This window comes from Anneissia japonica, unplaced genomic scaffold, assembly GCF_011630105.1.
Source record: "Anneissia japonica isolate Jap-2015-1 unplaced genomic scaffold, ASM1163010v1 scaffold288292_len1863012_cov191, whole genome shotgun sequence".
Lineage (NCBI taxonomy): Eukaryota > Metazoa > Echinodermata > Crinoidea > Comatulida > Comatulidae > Anneissia > Anneissia japonica.
The window spans coordinates 1,524,592-1,551,548 of NW_022688773.1; the positions used below are offsets into that span (position 1 = coordinate 1,524,592).

At 33.7% G+C, this 26,957-nt stretch overlaps 2 protein-coding genes across 4 annotated transcripts in view; both read right to left on the reverse strand.

Moving 5' to 3' along the window:
• Positions 1–13,160, reverse strand: part of LOC117123409 — a 51,242-nt gene extending 38,082 nt beyond the window's left edge. The window contains exons 1-6 of the mRNA XM_033269315.1: positions 13,029–13,160; positions 11,049–11,399; positions 4,714–4,971; positions 2,944–3,058; positions 2,012–2,184; positions 35–229 (exon numbers count right to left, since the gene is read on the reverse strand). Coding sequence (XP_033125206.1) covers positions 35–229; positions 2,012–2,184; positions 2,944–3,058; positions 4,714–4,971; positions 11,049–11,399; positions 13,029–13,092 — 1,156 coding nt within the window. The 5' untranslated portion in view covers positions 13,093–13,160. The remainder of the gene's footprint in view (positions 1–34; positions 230–2,011; positions 2,185–2,943; positions 3,059–4,713; positions 4,972–11,048; positions 11,400–13,028) is intronic.
• A 5,795-nt stretch (positions 13,161–18,955) lies between these two features.
• LOC117123418 (coatomer subunit zeta-1-like) overlaps positions 18,956–26,957 on the reverse strand; it is a 100,620-nt gene continuing 92,618 nt past the window's right edge. For all 3 annotated transcript variants that reach the window (XM_033269339.1, XM_033269325.1, XM_033269332.1), the window contains one exon: positions 18,956–20,997. In XM_033269339.1, the coding sequence (XP_033125230.1) occupies positions 20,950–20,997 (48 nt within the window). In that variant the 3' untranslated portion in view covers positions 18,956–20,949. The remainder of the gene's footprint in view (positions 20,998–26,957) is intronic.

Here is a 26,957-nt window from a genome sequence, read left to right on the forward strand (position 1 = left end):
TATTGCATAATAATTGATTATGTTTGATAATTACCATCACAATGTTTCTGCTTCATATTCATAACCAATGCTTTGCTAGACACTCCTCTAACGATGTCTAGGCAACCATGGCTGACTTTTCCTCGACTGCTAACTCCCGTCGCTGAATCAAGTACCTCCACCCCATCTTCATCTGTTCGAAGAATGTCAAAATTCCAGTTGTGCGACACTTTGTCTTCGATAGGTATAACTAGGAAAATAAATTAGGTTAACAAATTAATACCATCTACATAGTTTTGTCTTCAATGGTATAACAAGAAACTAGAAAAGGATAAGATATTTTGCAGAGGGTTTAATTGAATGGTTGTGGTTTAAGCGCACAATACTGAGGTTGAATTCAAATCCCAAGATATCTATGTAGTTGGGAAAGGCACTTTTTCAACATTTGTTTCTTGCTATCCAGCAATACTGTATAAATAGATATCATCTAAAATGGAATTTTTCAATGTTGATCTATCTATGCTGAATGTTCATTCACAACAAGTAAACATTCCATAAGAATAAGATTATTATTATTAATAAAATTGGTTTCTTAGTTCATCAAGAGGTACTATAATAGAAAAAGCAATCATTTATAGCAATGTAATAATATTAAGAAGATTATTAATAAAATTGGTTTCTAGTTCATCAAGGGGTACTATAATAGATAAAGTAATCATTTATAGCAATGTAATAATATTAAGAAGATTATTATTAATAATAAAATTGGTTTCTTAGTTCATCAAGGGGTACTATAATAGATAAAGCAATCATTTATAGCAATGTAATAATATTAAGAAGATTATTATTAATAATAATAAAATTGGTTTCTAAGTTCATCAAGGGGTACTATAATAGATAAAGTTTTCAAAGCACTTCATAATTCCTCGCCAATGTTTATTTCACAACTCATTCATCCTTACATTCCTAAGAGGTCTCTGAGATCTAGTTCAGAGTCTCTACTTGCTCATTCCACTCGCCCGTCGACAAAGCATTATGGTAGTCGTTCTTTCTCTTGGGCTTCTGTCTTTCTTTGGAATGCTCTGCCTATTACAATCTGACAGGCAACTTCCATTGATGATTTTAAGGCAGCTTTAAAAACTCACCTTTTTAACTTGTATTTTTCTTAATTTTTTTTTCCCCGAATTTTATTTTTACTGTTAAGCGCATTGAGGCTTTAGCATAATGCGCTATATAAGCCAAAATTATTATTATTATTATCATTTATAGCAATGTAATAATATTAAGTAATTCAAAGTGACTTTTTGTAGCACAAGCCAAGGGGTCTCTATGCTCTATGAGAAAATAAAACATACAGCATTTTAAACATTTTTTTTTTCAATTGTAGATAGGCATATAAAATAGTGGGGCACAAAGGTGTACAGTATAACATGATGAAAATTCATATAACAGCACTCTCTTCTTCCCCATTATTCTCAGGTCTGAACTCACAATTTTCATATGGAACAGTGGTATGGTTTATCCTTCAAATTAAAAGATCTAGGGTTTGAGTCAGAAAATGGTCATTTTTTTAATTGCATCCTCAGGCAAGGCACTTCAATAATTGCCTTTCTTCACCCCTAGAAAATACATGGGTACCTAGTAGGTTATGAAATAGTTCCCCAGAAAACAAAGTACATTAAGTTACCCAATGGCAAAGGTAATTTATTATTGTAAAGCGTACAGAGACCTTGAAATTACGTGCTATTTATGAATGACATCTTATTTCTATTTTCCCTTCCCCACAATCCTTTTAAAGTGTCTCATGTATTACTTCCAATTCAATACATTAGATTTAATACATGAAAACCTGACTGAGAGTTGATAGATAAGCATGTAGGTACACACAAGATAGATTATATTACAGTATAAGGTAAATAATGAAAAGTGGGGGTAAACTACAAGAAACACTGGATAAGGACTTGATAAATTAATGCTTAGAGCTCTTTTTACCTTCATCAATATAAAAAAGAATAAATAACATTATAGCTACCAGGCTTTTTCAGCTGGAAGTCCACACTTATTGATGAGTCCTTGTCTGTGCCTTGCAGTCTACATGTGTACGTTCCATACATGCCACGCTCTATTTTTGGTATACGCAGCAGCTGACGGTCATCACTCAGGAGGGCAGTATGATGCGAAGTAAACAATCGTTGATCTTTATACCTGCCAATTAAATTTTTGGTCTTGTTTTAAATAATGAATGATATGTACAATGTGAAGGCCTTCTTATGCCACTACAACAACAATAATCAGAATCCAACTTACGAGAAGACTTTCGTTTCCTAATATATCTTAAGCAAAGGTTATTTCTATCATTAATTCGCAGCATTTTTAAAATATAAAATATATCATCAGATAGTAAGGAACAGGCTGATGAGAAAATACTGAAGGCACCTCCCACCCATGCCCTCTTGTAGATTTAATAACACCATGTTAATATCAATCAGATTGTCAGTCAGTGTTGTCTGCCATTACACCATTTGTAATACAGTAGGTTACCCCTTCTCGTTTTATGGAATCACAAATGTCTTCCTTTAATCAGTTGAATTAACCTACTCATAAATTATATGAAAACACCAGAACACATGACTAATTTTAATGTGTTCCTTAATATGATGCTTTATCTGAAGTATCTTTACCAATGACAATAAACTATTATCATGTGATATCACTGACCAATGAATTCATCAATTAATATATTAACCACAGTAAAGCATCACCTGCAATTGTAATTGCTTACTTGATTGTTTGTCTTTCCAAAAATACTTAAACAATCAAATAAGCAATTACAATTGAATCCCAACTATGTTAAACAACCATAGTTCATTAAGATACAACTTTGTAATTGAATTTAAGAATATAATACTGTTTTAAAATGAGATTATATTGATATATATACCAGAAAGTAGCAAATGTACCTACCACTTCAGCAATGGTTTATATACTCCATGAACTTTAACCTTAAACTGTATTGAACTCCCTAGTGGTCGATAAACAGTACTTGGGAATGTTTGAGGATCTCTCGTTAATCTCTGAGCTAAATTATTATAAAAGCAAGAGAAAAAAAATCCACATTGAGTTTGTTAGTATGCACCCGATAATCTGAATTAAAAAAAGAATAACTACAAAAACGAAATCACTAAACTTTTGGTACACTATGTGTAAAAATATGGTTTTGAGGTATAACCAGAGTATCTGATTTAAAAGTAATTAGTACTGAGGAATTAAAAAATTGAAATCGTGTATGTTACACCCATACACCACAATGCTCGAGTTTCAACATAGCTGTACTCAACTTTATTGTGTAAATTGAGGGCGCCATTTAAAACGATGATATGCTTAGGCAAATTGTGATTGGCTGAATCTTGGATTCATGAGGTATTTTGTTCCATAGGGCCTTGTGAGGAGTGGAATTGGCTCGATTTGTTTTTACAATTCGTAGAGACTGGCAACGGTATCTTAATAATGGAAGGCCTAATAAATCACAAATGACTGAGGAAAAGAAACTATTGTAGTAGTTTATCAAACTACCCTATTTATATATTCTCCCTTTATCATTCTCAACTTCACAATTCAGTAGTTTTCTCAATTTCATTGAGGCACTTTCATGTTCTCTTCAATTATATCATAGTTTATACTAATTTGTACGATAATCAAAATTGAAAATAAGAAACAGCTATATTTCCACTGGGAAAATTCAACATCAATGACATTTTGAAAGGGACCCCCACCTTCTTCACAGAATGAGTCAATTAGATGGAAGATGGATAACCAGAGTTTTTCACTTTAAAGAAGGGGGCAAGAGCATCGACTGACCCCCTTCCTCATGTAACCATGATACAATGTGACAACTGACTTCTTTCTATTACCCAGTTATGACAATAAGACCTGCTTTATTATCTACATTATTTTAGGTAAGTATTAGTCGGCATAAAAATTATTACATTTGACGCTTGTGGCGTAGCAGTAGGGTTTGAACTAACAAGCGAAATGTCTTGGGCTTAAATTTAAGACAAAGAACTTCACCCCAAATTAGGAAGATATTGCAAGAAGTCTACTAGGTTTGAGCACCTTTGTGCAATGTAATGACATTACTTGATACTCCTACTACCCAGGGTGCCGAGTATGCGTTTGAACCGATGGCCACTAAAATACTATTTGAAGTGCAACTGATATGGTTGACACATTTAAATTTGATTGGCATATTATCATAATTAATAAGTGAAATGCTAATATCATTTGATAGAAGGGAAGCAATTTATGATTTTTTTGAATAAATGAATATAATTCTTCGAATGAGTATTAATAATAAGTGACAGTGATGACTTGCGAAAAAAATAGATTATAAAACATGTCTTTATTAGTTACGCTAATGTTCAATTAAAAGATTTGGATTTTGTGGTTTTCCTGTACTTATTCAAGTTTAATTATCATTATCATCTTCATCTAGGATGGTTTTACCATAGAAGAATAATTATCTATGACATTTCAGTTGCCAATCTACTATTATTAGTGGGCATGTTTAGAAAAGATGGAGACATCTCACTGCAAGAATGCTAAATATATTTCAATCTATTTGCCAATTATGTTTGGATGGATTTAATCTAATGAGCATGTAGGCATGTGAGATTGACACTTAATATACTTCAGTTATAAAAAATGTGTAGGAAAAAATGCAATACTGTACAGTACCTTTCAACAACTGAAATCGTCGTTTGGCAAGGAAGTAATTTTTGTTGCTGTATACGGCACACACATACATTTGATAGTCTTTTTCCTCTATGTGTTTTATCACAAGTTTCTGGCGCTCATCTTGTAGTCTGATGTTACCAGGGAGGATGGAATGTGCGCCCTCTATGTACCAGTAGAATGATGTTGCGTAATCTGGTAGCTGGATGTAGTCTTTGATGTCAATCATTAAGGATGTCCCATGAGGCTTTGGACCAATGTCTATTTTACATTAGAGAAAAAATATTTCAAAATCATCAATTATGATTTTAGAATATTAAATAATGTGGAGCTAATAATAGAACTACAGTATAATACAGTATTGACAATAATAAATAATTAATATAATGATAATTAATTGTGACAGTAGAATTCTACAATCATCATGATATTCTTATCCCCAAGGAAGGAAAATACATTGTACTACTACCTGCGACATTTGACCATCACAAAGACATGGATGTTTCCGGAGTGTAAAACTTACCAATTAGAACAGGGCCAGTGGTGTTAGAATTCTACCATCATCATGATACAGTATTCTTATTCCTTGTGCAATGAAAATACATTGGGGTAATTCTGTGGCAAATCAACCAGAGGTCCCAGGTCGACCATCTCGGATTTTCATGAAACTTCATAAAAATGATCCACTATGTGAAAAATCAACATACACAAATGATTAGCCCGAATGGATATGTAGTTTCCGAGATATTGACGCCCCCCAAAAAAGTGGCGTGGCTCTTCAAGTTGCGCAAACACAATTTCCTCCAAATTTAGAAGCTTATAACTCGGGATTGGTTATAGCTATCAAGGTCAAACTTGGTATTCTAACTTATATTCCACCATACTACACAAATATGGCATCAGATTAACTGTTATTCCTTCTCTGTTGAAGTTATCTGCACTCAAAATAGCCACTTTGTTAAAAGACGCAATTTTTTTGTGATTTTCAATGTCAACCTATGTCCATATGAGTGAGTGTATACATCTCAAATTACAGATATATTATCTATGGGTCTCTAGCCACAAGCAAGCACAGGCTGATCAAATAAATTAAAATGGAATGGCATCCATTCAAAGTTGGGACCAGCCCTAAAAAAGTGAAAAAGCCTATGTTTCCCATTAACAGTTCGTCATGTGGACAGTTAAAATCTTTTCTTAAATTTACACCAGTTAACCAGATATATTAGATCTACTTATACACCAAATTTCAGCTTCGGTACTCAGCTCCTTCATGGTTAGGTAGTATGTTGAAAACACATCAGCATATGGAAATGGATACTTAAGGGTATATATACACCATTTTCGCTAAATTTGAAATGAAAATTTCTGAGAACTTGGCTGTTGGGGGGACATTGAGAGGCCTAGGCTTTTTGCTCAACACATATTTTAACATAATCGGAAACAACTACATTTTTTAAGAGTTGAATCATTCTATGCCATGGGATCATAGATTTTAAAAACTTTTTATACGGACAGTTATTCATGTGAATTGGAAAACCTGAAATTTTTAGACTTAAAATTCTGTTTGTTTTCCCGTAGCGGCAGTTTGATGTAAAAGGGGGCGTGGCACAAATTAGTGCACTGTGAAATTAACTTTGATTTTCATATGCTAATATCTTTGGAAGTACAGCACCTATAACCTTCAGATTTTGTGGTGTAGGACATCTTTTAATGCTGATTCCAAATCTGCAAAAGTTGTAGCATGTACCATTGTGGAATAGCAATGGTCTAAAAATGGGACAAAAACCTGTCTGGAGTTTATAACTATATATATGTAAGTACTACTGGGTGTGGGTTATGATTCCTAAACATTTCCAGATTAAAAAAGTTTTTCTTTTTGAGTTACAGCTACCTGAACAATGGTCCAGACAGGATTTTGTCCAATTTTAGACCATTGCTTTTCTAAATTGGTACATGCTACAACTTTTCTGATTGCAGATTTGGAATCAGCATTAAAAGATGTCCTACACCACAAAATCTGAAGGTTAAGATTTGGAATCAGCAGTAAAAGTTGTTCTACACCACAAATTCTGTAGGTTATAGGCGTTGAACTTCCGAAGATATTGGGACACGAAAAATCCAAGTTAAGTTTGCAGCGCACTATTTTGTGCACACACCCCCGTTTTTGTGCACAAACTGCTGCTACAGGAAAATTAACAGGAATTGTCTCAAAATTCCAGGTTTTTCAATTCACATGAATGTCTGTCAGTATGCATAAAATCTAAGACCCATGGCATAGAACAACCCAACTCTTAGCAACTTTCGTTATTTCCGATTATGTTAAAATATGTGTCTGGACCATTATTCAGGTAGCTGTAACTCAAAAAGTAAATCTTTTTTAATCTCCAAATTTTTAGGAATCATAACCCACCAGTAGTGCTTCCTATATAGACAGTAATAAACTTAACTAAACTTTAAATTTCCCCCGGATGCAGCCCTCCAAAAATGCAAAAAGTTTGTCCAGGCAGGTTTTTGTCCCATTTTCAAACCATTGCTTTTCCAAATTGGTACATGCTACCACTTGTCTGATTGCAGATTTGGAATCAGTAGTAAAAGATGTTCTACACCACAAAGTACCTCCGAAGATATTAGCATACGAAAATCAAATTTAATTTCATGGTGCACTATTTTGTGCCACGCCCCTTTTACATCAAACTGCCGCTACGGGAAAACAAACAGGAATTGAAGTCTAAATTTTTCAATTCACATGAATAAATGTCCGTATAAAAATTTAAAAAAATCTATGACCCCATGGCATGGAATGATTCACCTCTTAAAAAATGTAGTTATTTACGATTATGTTAAAATATGTGTCGTTTTCAACATAGTACCTAACCATGAAGGAGCTGAGTACCAAAGCTGAAATTTGGTGTATAAGTAGATCTAATATATCTGGTTAACTGGTGTAAATTACACAAATCAATCGTGATGTTGGTAGTCTATGAGTGAGATACTTACCTGGATAACCGACTAATTGCCACGAGCTGAGAGAGATCAGAGCCGAGGACAATGTCCTCAGATTCCGACTCAAGATGCTCGGACGAGTCGTCCATAGGCGACTCGCCGGCCACCCGGAACCCATCGCCAGGGACAGGAGGGGCAGAAACCGGAGGATCCGGGACCGCCGAAGCGGCCCGCATTCCGGCGAAAACCTCCCGAGCCACCCGGCCCACCTGCTCCGAAATCAACGAAACCAACGCCGGATCCAGCGGAGGGGAAGGACCCGCCGAACACGAAGCCGACGAATCCTCCAGCGGTGGAGGCGAGTCATCCGGCGCCGCAACAACCCCCGACGCAGCCGGCAGCGAACTCTGAGATCGAGTGGCAGCCTGAGCTGCCCAATCCAGAGCCGCCGCAAACTTAGTCGGGGGCCAGCGCGCACAAATCTCGCAAGGCTCAGCCTTGCTACACGAGCGACACAACGGGCACTCCGAGTGCCGGTCGAGCTTAACACTCGGTTTAGGGCCCCCACACGCCAAGCACAAAGACTTGCGAGCGGACATGCCGATCTAGACAACAATAAACAAAGGATATCTTGTCAAGTTGAAAATAAATCCAAGGCAAAATAAGAACAGAATAGCTTGAAAAGACTGCTAGTAATTTCAAAGGCTGGGTGTATCCAACTTCGAACAACGTCGAAAAGGGAATGAGGACGTTTGTTAGGGAGACGGTTCGCACGTGGGGCCTTGGGTCGGTCTGTTCCATTTTTTTCGAAGGGGTGTTCCGTTTTGTTAACAATGGCAATTAGTCGGTTATCCAGGTAAGTATTCACGAAATAGACTTAAGAAAATATTTTAACTGTCCACATGACAAACCGTTAACAGGAAACATAGGCTTTTTCACTTTTTTAGGGTTGGTCCCAACTTTGAATGGATGCCATTCCATTTTAATTCATTTGATCAGTCTGTGCTTGCTTGTGGCTAGAGACAACTACCCATAGATAGTATATCTGTACTTTAAGATGTATACACTCACTCATATGGACACAGGGTGACCTCAAAAATCACAAAAAAAAAATTGCGTAGTTAATCAAAGTGGCTATTTTGAGTGCAGATACTTCAAAGGAGAAAGGATAACAGTTAATCTGATGCCATACTTGTGTAGTATGGTGGAAGTTAGAATACCAAGTTTGATCTGGATAGCTATTACCAATCCAGAGTTATAAGCTTCCAAAGTTGGAGGAAATTGTGTTTAAAGAGCCACGTCCCTTTTTTGAGCAGTCAATATCTCAGAAACTACAAAAACTATAACACTAATTTTTTTTAAGTGTTGGTTTTTCACATAGTTGATCATTTTTATGGAGTTTCATCAAAATCTGAGAGGGTCATACTGGAACTTTTCTGAAATCTGGATTTGACACGGAATGACCCATTGTACTCCTAGCTGCGACATTTGAACATCGCTCAGATATGGACGTTTCCGTGTGTACAACTTAGCAATCAGAACAGGCCCAGGAATACAGTAAGTGCATGTCTTACAAACACATGTGTTTCCCCACAAACACGCACGTTTACAGACATTTACGCTATTGTTTTGTGGGATCCTAGCAACAATATGCAAAGAGCAGGGCTTAGCAGAAAACTCCATCACGGCACGTTGCTACATTGCAAGGCTCCCAAGTCTCCCGCAACCCCCAGGAGTCTCCCGCAAATCGGTATGGTCTCCCGCACTCCCACAAACAAGCAAAAATCTCCCGGAAATTCACTTATCTCCCACAAATTCAGTAAAAAACAGATCTTTTTGTTTTACTTAGGCTTAAACTTTGGTTGCTGATTATTTTTTGCAGTCTGACAGTGCCATTTTTCGAGCTTCTAAAGGTGCCTATTCTAAAAAAATGTCATCACCTCAGCCCCAATCATGGTGGGTCTGAGGTGGGCGTGGCCCTTCATTTGATACCTACAATTATTTTTCCTCATAGAATATATAGCGCTCCTAATGTCATTAAACGAATCTCCAGGAAATGGGTTCATCCAACATTGCTTTTAAAACCTTTATAATTGCTTACTAATGTAAAAACATTATGATGTTTAAAATATGTCTAACTTACAATAATACTAATACAAATAAAAGCAATGATATATAAATAATAATCTGGACTGCCAAAAGTGATTATTATGCACACTATAAACAAATCTATATTAGTTGCTTACAAAGGAAAACAGTAGCAGAATGCACGTCAACTGCCTAATACACATTTCAAAATGAATGCAATCTTGCATTGTTGATGCCTATTAGTTGCCAGTTTGCATTTCTAACACCCATGCTATTACTTCCTTTGACATGTTAAGTATCCTTTTACTATTTCTATACATCCTAATAAAAAATATAAAAGATATGACCAACTGCAAGGTTCAAATAAATCATCACTGCTACGGAAACACAAAAAACATTTCGTTTCTGTATTATTTTGACAGGGAAAATGATCACGCAAAAACACATAGGAAGCTACACCCGTAAAAATTAAGACTCACTAAGACCAGTTTGTACAATAATTGGCCAGGAAATAAGGCAAGCATCTTTCTACAGGTAGAACGGATAGCTCTAGGCTCAAGAGCGAATCATGGACTGGGATGTCCCAGCAAAAAACAGGTCATGTTCAAGGGCAGTTTAGGAAGCATGATCAGCACTTAGTCATACTGTATGTCATTTTTTTAAACATCATCAACAGATTGTTTATCGTTTCACAGCCAGAGTAACCAGAATTTGCATCTACTCAATTAGTAACTAGTATGACTCAAATGAGTGTAAGCTATGAATGAGTTGAGTAATTGGAAAGGAAATGGTTATTATTTCTGCAGTAGCATCTAAATCTGTTATATATGCCCATTTTCTATTGTAAAAAACAATAATAATAAAAATACTCAATATTATTAATTACAGTATATGACATAGCGCACAAAAAAGAGAAATCAATAAAGCAAACATATACACATAATCCATTCATGTTGGCGCAGTATTAACGCTCACTTTAAAATCTTGCTTTTACATTTGACTGCAAACATGCCAAGGCTCTTATCATACATTAGATGAATAAATCCATCACTTAAATATATTTATGAAATATTATTTCTAAAATTTAAAAAATAATATTTAATTTTAGGCAGTGGCTATTGTTACACCAGTCTTAAGTGAATTCCTACTTTTGATTGGACGTTATTGAGTGAATAACATCCAATCAATGATTAGGAATTTATTTAAGACTGGTTGTAATAATAGCCACCTCCTTAACTTTAATAACTGCTTTTCCTCAACTCAGACGGTGTACAGTATAATTTTAACTATTAATACAATGTAATTACCAATTGAGTGGACCTGAATAACAAAATTGATGTAATTCTGCCTTGATTTCACCTCAACTTTAAAGCTGTTGCTAGCCATATCATAGTTACGTATCTTCATCAATTCAAGGTTGCGGCGATCGTGTGACAGGAACATGTTGCGCGGAAGCTTTCCTTCATCTTCCAGGCTCAGCAGTAGGGGCGAGGATTTTCCAAGAATTTTCACACGTCGAAACCACTTGATATCATCTGGTTTGTGCATGCCATTGATGTTTATCTTCAGGATTGCCTTTTCCCCGACCTTGTGGACTTGGTAGCAGGTGGATGTTTTATTTATGAAGTGATCACATTGATCAGCTGATATTTTGATAACTAGAAAGAAAAATAAATGTTAAATTTTTTGAAATCAAAAATTACAATTTGGAGATGGAATAATAACAATGGATGGCTAAAGTGAGGTTAAAAGACAGCCTACCCTTAGATATAATATCAGGGGACTAAAGCCACAATCACACTGGACATTCAAGTGTGGACAGTGCAGTAAGATTCCAGAATTGGAATGTTACCACGGCCTCGGTAAAATTTTCCCTTTTTTAATTAAGTTCATTGCGGCTTTTGCTACATGACAGGGATCTCAGGAATCCCAATTCAGAAGACGCCACTTCCCGGAGACCTCTTAAATGTCCTTTATTAACACATCTTATATACAGTATGTTGCTGTGTGGTGATAACCACAATTGCGAAAGACAAGTGATAATAAATATTATGATATTATTAGTCAAAACATTCAAATGTCATGAATTTGTGGGAGATGAGCTAGTTCAGGGGTGGATCCAGAAGTTTTCAAATGGCGGGAGAGGGGGGGGGGGGAATCACAACATATTCAGAATGAGTAGCGCTAATTTCAATATGCATTTAAAAATCTAGTGGCAAAATGGGGGGGGGGGGACGTACCCTCTGTATTGGATACGCTCCTGGAATAGTTTGTGGGAAATTTCATTCTAGTTTGCCCAATTTTTGTTTATTTTCTTTGATTAAGAAAAAGTAAACATTTTGAAATATGCTATATGGGTTTGATGTGCATTTTTACCTATTGGCTGCAGTGTAGTAAAGCCCCGACAGAGCCGAGTCAGTAGTCAAGAGTGCTCATAAGAACAAAAACATATAAACTTGAATATTTAAAGAAAAGCAGGCACTATATAAAATAAATGATAGCTCTCGACGAGCCCTCCTTCTTCTACGCTAGCAGTACTGTGTATGCAGAGACGGCTTTTCCCCTCACTCACCTCACTCTCATGCATCTTCCAGCCTCCTGGTTTTGCTGTGTGTGATTGTCAGACCCATGGTCAGATGAGTTTTGACTCGAACCATCCATCATCATACATAGACTAATATTGATAGTCTCATGCGTACGTACCTACCTAGCCTATCTATGCTATATCATCAGTAGGCCTAGCTAGATAGAGTAGGCCTGTTCCGATTGCTTCCTGTAACAGCACATGCGTTCTGTTGTTAGGAACTTTTGTAGCCTAGGCCCACACTAGGCCATACCTGATGAGTTTCAGATGCTATCGCGCCGCGTCCAGCACTATGCAATTGCGGCAACAATCAGCCTAGCCTAGTGGCAGTGCGAACAAACGTACGGTACGTTACCGTCTGTGTGTGTCAAACTTGTTTAGACCTAGTGAGGGCGCTGTGTATTATTGACTTTTCAAACTTTAATAATGGTGCTGTTTTATTAATAAGCTTAATTGTCGTTAATTAGCCTTAATAACGAATATTTAGTACTAGGTTTAGTCTTTAGGCTCTTATCCACTACAATAATAATGAAAAAGGTTCGACTAAACAATGGCAATGTACCCTAGCTAGGCTAGTGTGATCCAACCGGGTTGAAAAGAAGGATCGGCACGGCAGCCGTGAATGAGTCACAAATTACAGACAGGCCTAGCTTAGCCTAGCCTAGGCCTCGGCTTATTTTCCAAATATATAAAGTTTTCTTACCACCAGATGCTACATGTATACATAATAAATTAGTGATCAGGGTGATAGCTAAATATAATTCCATTTTGTATCATGATGAACATTCATAATGAATAAGTTGAAAAAGCGCATAATGGATTGACTAGGCTGGCCTCCTCTGAAACATTGAACTTTCTAGCGCGCGCTGAGAAGCACACACACACACGCGCAACGCACAATGTTATTATGTAGGCGAAAAAATATGGAATATTGTATTTTTTATTAAAATCTTCTCCCACGTTCTTTGAAAAAAAAAAATGCCATACCGGTAGGCTAATTTAATTTTTGTTCATAGTGTCTATTTTAAATTCTTTCGTATTCAATCATTTTCATAGGGGTCATATGGAAAGGAATGCAAGTCAATAATGATTAAATAGCGAACATGGAACCAAAATTAGGAGGCCTATAATTGTTGTTCATTCAGGAACATGGGCTAATAAAAATTGTCAACAGATAGGCATAATATGCCTACGAATGTTTTAAACAGGAAAGGGATGAAGTATATATACATATAATAATGTAGGCCTATATATATATACTGTCTCTTATACACATCTAGATGTGTATAAGAGACAGAGTGTGGACAGTGCAGTAAGATTCCAGAATTGGAATGTTACCACGGCCTCGGTAAAATTTTCCCTTTTTTAATTAAGTTCATTGCGGCTTTTGCTACATGACAGGGATCTCAGGAATCCCAATTCAGAAGACGCCACTTCCCGGAGACCTCTTAAATGTCCTTTATTAACACATCTTATATACAGTATGTTGCTGTGTGGTGATAACCACAATTGCGAAAGACAAGTGATAATAAATATTATGATATTATTAGTCAAAACATTCAAATGTCATGAATTTGTGGTACCGTTACGCGTCGACACACCAAAACACAAGTGGTTTTTTCTGTAGCATATTTATGGGAAATGAGTATGGGTGATGTAATTGAGCGTTGAAACAGTCATCCTGGGAAGTATAAGCAAACATAAAAGTGTATTCCCTTAAGCAAAAGAAAGCACTGTTCCATGTTTCAGGAACCATATCGAACTATGGGCGGTGTAGATTTCAATTGAGAAAGACTCAGGATATAAGTTCACTTGTTTGAATCCCACTGCAATATTTTATTGCTCCAACTTATACGGGAGAGGTACAGAGCCTAGAGGGGCATAATATGCAACACATTACAATGTAGGCCTAAAACCTAACAACCTGAGTTGTTTCCTTTCGTCCTATCAAAATGGCAACATCATAATTATGCACTAGGATATTATTGATTTTTGTAAAGGAAGTGCTAATGAAGCGCATAACTCGAGACCATAAATTTACTCGTGTCTCTTCCTTCTTGTCGAGGCGTTATCGGTCATCTTTACACAGTATTAAAGCGGAGTTGTCATATTTTGACGCCATATCGCACATTTGTGTGGTCTGCGGGCGCAAACGAAGAAACTACTGTACGCTTTGCATTACCGATTTAGAGCGAGAAAAGCTTAAAGTTTGCATTTTAAGTATGCTGAACGATGCGGTGTAACTAAACAATCGATAACTTATGTGAATAAGTTTGTGAGCGCAACTTTAAACATGCAGCCCACATTTCCTCATTAAAATATGATAGCCATATTTTCATGGAAAGGTGAATGTCTTGTTTGTAAACTTTCTTTTTGTTCTCGTCAAATATTTTACCAAATTGTGGTCGTTATTTTGGTCATTTATTTTAAAATCAAGCGGATATAATGTTCGATCAAAAAGGGCACGTGTTTTAACGCAGATTTTAATTATTGTAATTGCTATAATTAGACCTTATATTAGTTGTAACTTATGTTTTCATGTTCGACCTTTCATGTCAAATCACTTCAAGTCAGTGACTTATTCAGCAATCAGTATAGAATATATACAAATCATACCAACAATTACAATTACAATATACATACTAAATGTGTGTTGCCATTTTAATTTTCTAAGTGATTTATTATACCAACTCGTTCTACTATCGATGAGATAGTGATCCTAATAGTAATATTATTTTTATTATCATGATTTTTATTCCTATAATTAAAAATCATTGTCTATCAGTAATACATACCGTATTATATATTTATCGCAATCTGTACATTTCTAAACAATACATGAAAATGATTCGAAGACCAAACTTGGCGTCTGTCACACATCCCAATTGCCGTCGCAATGCTCTATTCTGAATAATTGTTCGTGCTTTTAATTGCCTTTTGAAAGGAAGAGATCATCTAATAATTTGTTGAATAGGCCTACCATTTCAAAAACAGAAGAATGACGGTGCTTTAATAGATCAATTTAAAGCTACAAAACATGTTGTAAGTATAGAGCCTGTGTGTGTTTTGTTCCGATAGAGTTTTCGAAAAATCAAGTCTCGAGTACGAACTTCAGCTTCACAAATACGAACCGGTGCGTTAACTTGAACTTATCGTTCATAAAGTGGTGGAGCCAATTCGGTTCAATTCGGTAGTTTAATGTTATAATGTACCGATTTATTTATGATTAAAACTTTGATAGGCCCTTTGAACTGTTCTGTGCCGAATGAGTGTCTAAATATTGAGCATAGGCTTATTAATAATCATATCTCGAATTTATATGGCGTCAATTCAAAAAGCATGTGAAGAGCCACCAGAAAACAAAGGTCAAAGCTGTGACTTAAAGTTGCAAACAGAGTTAAAAGAAGTTATTTTATTTGAAAGCTGGTTCCATAAAAAGGCAGAAATAGAAGTGAAAGAACATAAACAATTGTAAAACAGTGATTAGTTTCATTCTTTCATTGAACAATTTTTAAAAACTGTAGGATTTTAGTATGTAAAATTGTGTTGATCCTTGTTGTTCAGTAATTCGTGATGTGAGCCAAATGGTTTTATTCCTTGGATTTTTTGTTATTTATATTGAAACTAAAATTACTTTATTTAATTGAGTCGAATTGAATAATGTTATTTTGTTTACTGTGATGTACAGGGGTGGCGTCAGGTAGTTCATCGTTCATTTCCCGACAAACGGAGCCGGCCACAACCACCTCAGTCCCACTGCAGGTTGGGATGGAGACGAAAAAAAAATGCCCGAAAATTGCATTCCCAAGTGCTGTTTATTGCTTAGAAAATATTTTTAATTAATTTTCCTCAATATATTTTACCACGACTCCCCACAGCTGGGCCAGGCGTTCCCGAGCTGGACCAGGCTCATTTAGCTCACTGGCTCACCACCCATGTATATTATCATTGTAAAAATTTATTGTGTACTCTTATTGAGGTAATATTATCGACCCAAGAGCGTATTTTTGTTAGCATAAGTTTTAGACGAGAATGTACACCTGCATTAATATTAAACTGACCGGATAAACAGCTTGGTTTAATTTATTCATTTGACGATTTCCTTTTAGAAATAATTATAAGGAAAAAATGACAAAAACCAAAACTGAGTAAAAACAACACAAAGCAGAGAGAGTTTTTAACGGATCATTAGGTCATCTTGTTAAAGGTGTGACGTGAACATTATTAAATACTGTTATCACTGGTTATCAGCTGTTGAGGTTCATCAGCATACGAACAAATGGAAAAATTACATCTGAAAAAATGGAAAACATTGACACATGCCAAGACAACGTTTTACTCGTTTTCATAAGCTAGTTATTGTAAAAGATTGCTGGATTCATCAGTCATCAACAGATCTACGGAGAATCAGTGTAAGTTAAGAGAAGAAGAAAAAAAGGAAAACATCTTAAACGTCCACAAGGCACGAATCAGACATTTTTTTAAATACATTTCCATATTTGTTGTAGAACGTCACACTTGAAAAATTGTTGGGCTGACCAGATCAAATTTTTAGACGAAGCAACTCAGGAGAAAAAAGGCAATGACTAGCCAATAAGAATGGAAAACAAGAATGCACAGTGTATGATGACGTATAAGCTTTCGTGAAAATGTAATAAATGTATTGTATTTGTATTTGTTAAATCATTTCTTGTATATGTATCAGCACTTATCATCAGTTGCTTGCTGGGTTCATCGTCGACAGAACACACAGTGCAAGTCATGTTATACACGGGTTCGTGGCGCTGGTACCCGTGACTTTACTTCCACAGAACAGTTAAAAACCCAACTTTCAATGGAAAGTGCAAATGAAATGAATTAACGAAAAGATCGAAAAATCATGAAATTCCTCCGCAAAATAGTGAGTCAGAGTGAAAGAAATAATAAAAACGTGACAAAATTCCCAACTGAGCCGATAGAGGTGGCAAAGAGAGATTAGGCCGCCGCCGTCAGGGTGCCGGAGAACAACAGGGATGGAGATTGTTGGCCGGATATCTCTCCCATATTTCCAAGTAAGCCTGGCAGACAGTCACCAACAGCTATGTTTAACAATCTGTTTCCAGTATTCCTGTACATTTAAAAAAAAAATAAATATTTGTACAATTTCAATATCGGCTGAAACTTTATGCTTGGTAATTTTGTATTTTAAGTATTTATGTATATTGAGAAATAAAATAATTTTACATGTTGATACCGAAATGAAACGCTACGGTATTATATAAATGCTGTATTTAAATATATAATAAATAAATACGGTTTATTCAACTTTTTACAATTTTGGAAAAGTTTTGTTTAGTACAAATTTTGCATAAATTCTATTGTATTACGAAAAAGCTGTGTATACGTTTTCAATATATATATTTTCAATATCTCAATGGAATGCTATACAGTATTTAGTAATCTTTCGTTCCAGCATCCCTGTTCATTTTCAAGGGTTCTCTGATATGATAATTTGTATCCATTAGTTAGATGCTACTTGAATTATCAAAATTCTTATTATTTCGTATTATGTTATTTTTCATTTTCAAACGCGACTTCTATAAATGTCTATTTGTCTATGTGTTGTTTTTTATTGCTATTGTTACGATAAATAATATTACTATTATCATTGATATTGTTATTTCTTGCTTGAATATTCACGAAATCATCATTTAAATATTATAATTTAAATTTTGAATTTAACAACTGTAATAACATATTTACATAATGTATTTAACAATGCTGGATGTAATACAAGGAATGAGATAGAAGAAAGGGATAAAAACGATTAGTAGACCTATAGTCCTCACCGGATCAATAAACAAAACTCGTTTGCTGAGACATGGTTTAAGGTTTTACTGGTCAAACTACTAAACACCCATGTGACGCACAACAACTCCTGTTCCATTTCACAAAGGCCGTCGAGCAGTTCAGGATCAAAATAATAATATATATTTCTCAAATGTAAATTTTACAAATTTAAGTAAATCTATAATAAATTCGTGAAAATATTAAGTAGGTCTACTGCAGGTCGCGTCCAGTATTCCGAAAATACATAACTTTTTGATATGGAAATGAAACGTTAGTCTTAATAAGATTTATTCAACTTCTTATAATTTCGATAAAGTTTTGTTTGGTAGTAATTTTGGAAAAGTTGTGTATACGTTTTTTCAAAATATCGAAATGGAATCTATGTTTAGTAATCTTTCGTTCCAGCATCCCTGTTCATTTTATGGGTTCTCTAAAACGAGAATTATTATTAATTATTTAAATGATACTACAATTATTATATTTCTTATTATTTCATATTAATTTGTTTCTCATCTTCAAACGTGACTTCTATAAATGCCTGTTTTAATGTGTTGTTATTGTAATTTTTTATTTGCCATTGTTGCTACTGTTACAATAAATAAAATTACTATTATCATTGATATTGTTATTTCTTGCTTTAAAATTGCATTCACAAAATCATTGCAATTTACATTTTTAATGTTGCATTGATAATGTAATTTCACGTTCAATAATGAAATAATGAAACAGCTTCCAAACTGGTTATACTTTCACAAAATTTAGGATAATGCATACACATACAAACAAAATAAAACAACAATATAAGGTTTTCACTGTAGATAATATTTAATAATGAATGCAAACCTTGCATATGAAAAAACAAAGGCGTTAATAATAATTACGTATTAAGCATATCAATTATCAGTAAAATATTATGTATAATGCATATTCATAAGAAAAACCGATGAGCGAACTGCACACTTAAGGAATAATATGTTAATCCAATCAGTTTTAAAAGCATATCGATTATTAACATATACTGAAGGTCTAATGCACATTTAGCATTCCTCTCGATTGTCGTTATATGCATAATAAACATTATTATTCATTCAACATATTGGTTACTGATCTATAGGTAAGGCTTATTATACAAGAATCGATATTATATCTACATCCCTAATGCATATTCATTTAGCCTGTCGCATATTAATCTGTTTAAAAGCTGAATATTCATGTACTTTACTAACACATTCATACATACCATATGAATATTCATTAAGCCTGCAGATTTTCGGTAAATTTTATAGGACTAATGCATAGTCATAAATAATTGGTACATAGTATTGACGAGCAATATAAAGTTCTCTTTTGTCAAAAACATTATTATTACGCATCAATCAATCTAAATATTAGGACATTATCATACATGATACACCAGGTAGGCTTGTCTTAATGTTTTAGATAGCTTTTTATTGTTTCAATATGACACGGTAATAAATTAGCAAAAGGGATATCTTCTTTTTTTTTGTTTAGGATAGGCGAGGACACCGTCCACTTTACACCTTGTTTATTTATTTATTTTTTTCAATTTGTTTCTACAATGCAACAAAAAACCTATCACCATGACAATATAGAGTTTCTACTTACAGTATGTTTCAGAATGATAAATAAAGAAAAAAAGGAAACACAAGTTGAACAAATATAGAATACTGTATGTTCCAGGAAATAAATACAATGTTGTAGACAAAAAGAAAAACAATGTTGATGATGACAACAACCCCAAACTTCCAACCTGTACTCAGGGGTAAACAAGTCTATTATTTCACATTCTTTATTCCCTCAAATATAAAATTAAGCTGGGCAGTCACTGCATTGTATGGCGGTCGTACATCCAACACCAATAGTTGGTGGCAGTCTTAATGGCGCGCGCGCAATGGATCGTTGCACGCTCCATGGAAACACGTCAGCCTACGACCATCGTGCGCAGTAAGTGGCCAAGCTGGTGTGGATTCCTAAGAGACAGAAAGTTTTCAAGACATTGCATAATAAAAAATAAAACGTTATATATATTAAATAAAACATGATATTTTAAAACTTGGTAGTGACAACTCCTCAACCAGTGATGATGTTTAAAAATATATCATGCTTTCATTGAGGTGTTTCTTTAAATCAAATTGTATATCATAGTAAGTTGTATATATTATAAGGAAATTAGAAAATAATAAACCAACTAGTAACAGCCATTAAAAGGTGTAAAGGTAGTGTATGTACATACAGATTCCTATTTTCAAAATAACAATACAGTAAAGTAAAGGTTTAATAAGCCGAAAGAATAAAATATATTTTAATCAGGCAATTGTTTCCATAACAGAAACATTTACTAATACTGTAAGTTGACTGCCAATCAATCTATCAATCAATCAATCAATCAATCAATCAATCAATCAATCAATCAATCAGTCAATCAATCAGGCAATCAATCTTTATACCTTAGCAGTGACTATGATTAATCTGTGAAATGAAATATACATAGTTCAATTCACTAACATGAAAATGCAATAATTTAATTAGATTTCTATAAAACTTATTTCACTTGTTGGAAAAAACCTTTACATATATATTTTCTTTAAATTATGGATCCTTATGTTTTCAAATAAAGTATTTGTTGTAAAAAAATATTAGAAAACTAAATTAAAACTCGAACTGCCTCCAATTCATTATTGGGAAGGTTTTTTTTCCAGGCATACGCCTAAACCAGTATGAGGTTGTAATGTTAAGTCCTGTTGTTGCTGCAAAACATTTGTTTTTCACTGTTGTTACTTTAGTAACGACCACTTCAATTGGTCCTTCGCACTTTGGAAAACCTGGTGAGATACAAACAATACAAATCATATGAACAAAAAATTAATTAAAATGAATACATAAAAAATAAGTAAACTAACCAATCAGAAAACAAAATAAGTTGAGCAAGTCCACAATAATTAATAACCCTTAAAACTAACAGGTTGTTAATAAAAAAAAGTCTCAGATAACAACAAAAGTCTCTATAGTAACAAGTACTAAAGGGCTCTCATGTATTCCCATGCGAATTTTCTTCCATAAATATTTATGGGACATTGTGTTTTAATCAACAGTACATCCTTCCCGATGTCAATGACCTCATTGTTACACTTTCCGACCCTTGGGGAAGTTTCCTATGGGTTATGCCTGTATTACTCATTTGTGACCGGCAGTTCACTGGTGTCCCCCTGGACATGGTCTAACTAGCACCCAAAGGCCTGGCTACAGAAATTAAATATGATGATGCTTATCACGCCAATGCATCATGTTTTATCTGTTTTAACACACGATACACATCAACTTTACACTTCATGCTCTGGTAATCAGATCCAGACGAGAGAAATTAAAAGTTGAATTTAAATGATTTGTAAAAACACCACAGACAGGCCAGTAGTTTATGCGTAATTTTTATATTTAAAGCAGTTTTATATATTTTATTTATCTTTAAAATATTAATTATTTCTGATTACATTACATTGTATTATATTATATTACATGATATTACCATTACAACTTTGACTTATAACTTGATACAAAATCTGAAGACAGTGATGCAAGTCATCATCGAAATTTAAAAGTTTATTAGTTCATCTTCAAGAATAAAGACAAACCGAACATATATATTCACTAAATTCAATGTAGTATCATGCAAAATTTAAAAAAAAAAAAATTAAAATAAGCTTGTGAAGATATATTACTCCTCCTGCTAAGGTCCCCAACAAAACTCTGGTTGATTATTTTTTAAACACATTCGCTGCCAGCAACGAGTATAGTCGTCCCAAAGGGTGTTGCTGGGGATGCTAGGGACAGCTATAATCATCAAAATCGGGGTAGCATTCTAGCATTTATTACTTCATTGTTGTAGAGCCAAAGACTTAACTGGTAGTTCGGGGAATATACACCTAGACTCTAATGTACAAATAACGTATGTATGTTTGTTGTGTTATGTCGCCGGTAGGCGGTAGTACACTCAATTTTACAAGTGGAGGTGCCCTCTGAACATATACTAACCATGCAAAAAGTGGACGAGAAAAGTTGTACTAGGGAGAGGCAAAAAAAAGTACTGTCCCACTGCCGGCGATGTTACTTGTCCCCTAATATTTTCCTGCCAATTTATTAGACACTATTTTGATGATATATGACAATATAAAATATCAAAAAAGCATGTTTATACATGTATATTTGTTTTGGTCCATGGAAAGGAACCTCAAAAAAAAAAAAAAGTCTGGCAGTCAATGTTTTTTTTACATAAACAAGAACAAGTACACTACTCAAATAAACCCTTCCACTAAAGCCATACCCCTTGAATATTGTTGCTAAGGTGTGGCACTTTAAATATTGTAAAAGTACATAAAATTGCATGTTTGTGGGACATTCGCATATTCCTGGCTATTAAATAACATACTCTGATTGGTCAGTTGTTTGACATTCCAGAAAGGTCCACTATAGGATGGACCAATGTGATGTGATGTGACCCCCTGGAAGGGGAGTCACTTAACCACAAAATCAAAGAATAGGGCCCTACACCTTTTTCATGATAATCATAAATATAAAAATAAAATGTTGTTATGTTTGCTTTAAACTTTTAGTTTCAAGAGATTCAAGATGCAGTTCACTTGATGTTTTTAAAAAGACTCTTAAAACTCATTTATTTCAAGTTGCTTTTAATCATTAATTGTTTTTATCATTGTACTTTTATGTTATTTTTTTATTTTCCATGTTTAGTATGTTTGTGTGCGCCTCGGAATAGGTTTACCTAGATAAATGGCACATTATGAATGAACTATTATTATTATTATTATTATAATTATTAAAATTAAAATATGTTACTATTACAACCTATCCTTAAATAAACTAATATGATATGCACAAAATCAAAATGTTCCTAATATTAAAGAAAAACAATATGTTTTTGTATGATATTAATGTCATCAGTTTATTAAACAGCAGGAATCAGTTAACATGGTTTTGGTCGCGGGTGATACCAAACTTGCGTTCACAACATGTTTTTCATTTACAGTCCAGGAAAGATGTACGAAACATATTGTCATTGTTCCATAGGGAACAATATGTCACTAAATTAGTCTCCTGTTAAATTCCCAGTGGATGTAGACCTCTATGATAACCTAAAGAAAAGTTGGCGCCTGTAAGGAGGTTAAACTTCGCGAAGAAAAAAATCATAAAATAATTGAAGGGAAAAAAAGATGGAACAGTTCGAAATGCGTCCCCTTGAGATCTCACAGCTTCTGAACTTTGTGATACAATACCCCCAGCTTGCATTTTCATAAGGAAATGGGAAAATCTGCATATCACAGATGTTCAACAAATGTCTTATCTTTCTTTCTCTGATGTTTTAATTTCTATTAGAACATTTTGAGATGGCAATAACAAATAAACCACATTCATGACAGGTTTACTCCAGATTATTTTTTTCTGCTTAACTCACCTCAGCATGTTCTAAATTTTACAAGATTGATTTTGATAACAGATAATATGTGGATAAAGTAACTCAAGTAGTAAATATCATTATAATATTATTATTAAAATATTATTTTTATTATCATTTAATTATTCATGTTGAAATTTTATGTAAGTAATGATTTTCCCACAATTTTGTAACTTGAGAAGTTGAAAATGAATCCATAATTTGTTATTTAATGTAGATTGTACTAATGTGTGTAAATGTAAAATGTAAATGTATTAATATTAATCAGATAGATATAACTGCTGTGTTATATACAAATACTGATATACCGTACACCGTATTTACTTTAATTCAAATACAATATTTCACTTAGCATGAACAGTACATTTAAACAAGGTATGTTTGCTGCCACCAATAGTAAATATATCACTGTCATTTGACTGATTCATTCTTGTGGTTTTGCTCTACTCTAAATACTTAAATTCTTTATTACTTTAAGAGATATAAAGTCTCCACAGTATGTAAGAGAAAGATTAAATAGTTCATACACACGGTCACATGACCCTTAGCAATTTACTACAATCTAACTATAAGCAAGAGGATCCAGATTATTGAGACCCATGCTGTATTACGCAGCTAATCACAGCACGACACATTCAGGATATTTAAATTTTCAAAAGATGAATGATGTCATTTAATTTAAGCTACAGTATAAACTTGAATGTAGGAGATCTGTTTCAATAACTGCACACACATGCCCAGAAGCAAATCATGGATGTATCTGCCAGGAGTTAAAGTGCTGTGTGGTGTTAAGTGACAATTGATGAAGGGGGTGTGTTTAGGAGGGGGAGTTCCCCAAAATAAAGGGGCTGTGGGGATTTCTTTTGGCACTCCATGAATCTGCTGCTGCAACTATTCACAATGTACTTCCTTCTTCAAGCAATTTATACTTCTGACAAATAGAATATATTTTTTTTTCTATGATCGAATACCTTGCGAGAATACTACAAATTAAAAAAAAAAAATAAGAAAAAAACAAACTAGTAAATGCTTAAGTACATTAAAAACCAAAATCCCCCATCACACTTGAGAACGGATTGCCAAAATTTAAAAAAAAAGTATAAGAATCCCCCGCTGCAAAATATAACTTAATATTTATTATACAGTAGTTTCACTTTTAAAAACAGAGGCACACATTTGAAGTAGACAAACACATAGTACAAAAATGTATAATAAATAAACAAAAATAATAAGAAATAAAAGAAATATTAAACCTACGGACAGATAAAAAATTAATAAATGCTCATTTAATCATGTGGGTTTTGTTGGGTGATATTGAAAATTTCCATATGGAAAATCAATGGAATTAACAGCTTTTGATCACACATCATATAACTAATAAAAAATAAGTATAAAATAAATCAACAAAGAGGAAATCACTAAAAACTGAATAGTTATTAACATTTTTAAATGACACAAAAGCATGTGAAAAAAAGCAATATGCATTAAGCTTAGAAATTGAAGAATTGACATAAAAAGTTCAAACTTCTGAAAGAAATTGACAGAAACATTGATATACAACAGAATACATAGTACTTATAAACGCGAATAAGGATCTCTCAAAACGTCCAAAAAAGTTGTTTACTAATAGACATCTGTCACTACATCTGTTACTATGTTAAAATTTCCATCCTTTGCATCATCCTTGTCCATATCATCCTACGACACAGCCATAGCAACCAAACGCCTATTGCGTATTCCCGCGGCACCATAAGTAGTGTCTGAATTCTGAAGTGAAACGTTCTTTTGTAGAATCTTTTTAGAAATAGCAGAATATTCTATGAGGGCAAGGTATCACTTTCTCTAGGTGAAAAATGCAATTTATAAGTGTGGTTCATATCATATCATGAGGAAAATTAGTCTAAGATTTGTTCTTTATAAAAATAAGTATATACTGACTATATTTAAAATCATAGAAAAACTCTCTAAAATTAAAAAAACAACTCATTTAAAAATTCAGTTTTGACTGATTCATTGCCTTTTAAATTTATTTTTAAGTTAACTTGTTTACCATCCAATAAGCATCTATGGTTAAAATCGTTATTATTATTATTATTAATACCATTCCTATATCTAAAAGACACAGGAATGGTATTACTTTATGCTTAAACATTAACTGGCAAGAACAAATATATTTCTTTATTAACTTTTAATAGAAAGCTAATGATTAGCTCAAAATACAAATTCAAAAAACTAATTTAATAAAAAGCAATACATTCTTATATTAAATTATTCCAAAATAAATGATGTGTTAGATGATGTGATGTAAATGAAATGTAGTACTTAAATGATTTTGGCTTTATCAGAGTTTTGTACAACAAAACTCTTTCTGTGATAGATCATGATGGTGATGGGATATAGTGTAATGGTCAGACATTTGGGTTATAGCAATAATATATTATATCAAAATGGTACCTAATAAAGAGATATTTTCAAGTTTTTATTTAAAGCCAGCATATGTAAAAAAGACAAGCCAAAACAGTCACTCCTCGCAAAAAATTGATTTTTAATTATTATACATGGTTAAGCAGTAAAATGAAAGTTATAAAACGGTAAAAGATTCATTTAAATCTTACATGTCATTATGAAGTTACAGGAGTTTAAATATGCAGCTGTTTAAACTAGAAATTGCAAATTGCAAGTGAAGTGCTACGAAGTAAAACTGCATAAAATGTTCTTCGAACAAAATTATTTATGCGAGTCAAGTGAAAATAATGAATAATAAAAATATAACAAATAATATGAGACACGACCCATTGTCTATATTAGAACAGCGTTGGTACCGTGTACAATCTGTCTCTTATACACATCTACTCTCTGGACAGTACTTCACTATATACTGCCGCCCTTGAGCAGTTTTCTCTGGATAGACCCTATGACTGCCGTTTACATTTTGTCCGGAAGTTTGGGGGGACAGTCCATATGGCTGATATTCTTTCCAAGGCCCATTCTGAAGCAACTAATAAAATACAAAGGAACGTTAGCAAACTATCACAGTATTGTGTAAGTGTTACAGAAAGATTTAAAAAATCAACATTACCCTTTTTAATAAAAAAATGAATTGGTGTAAACTAATCAATAATGATATTTTGACAATTGTTCATATTTTCAAACAAATTTGTATATTTTAATAAATTACAGTTGTAATAATAATTATGCTAATCATATACCGCAATATATTTTTTAAATTTTAAAAATTATTTTTTAAAATATATTTATTCTTTCTGTATAATATCTTTCTCTTTTAATCCGTTTTAACTTTTAATTTTTTAATTTTTT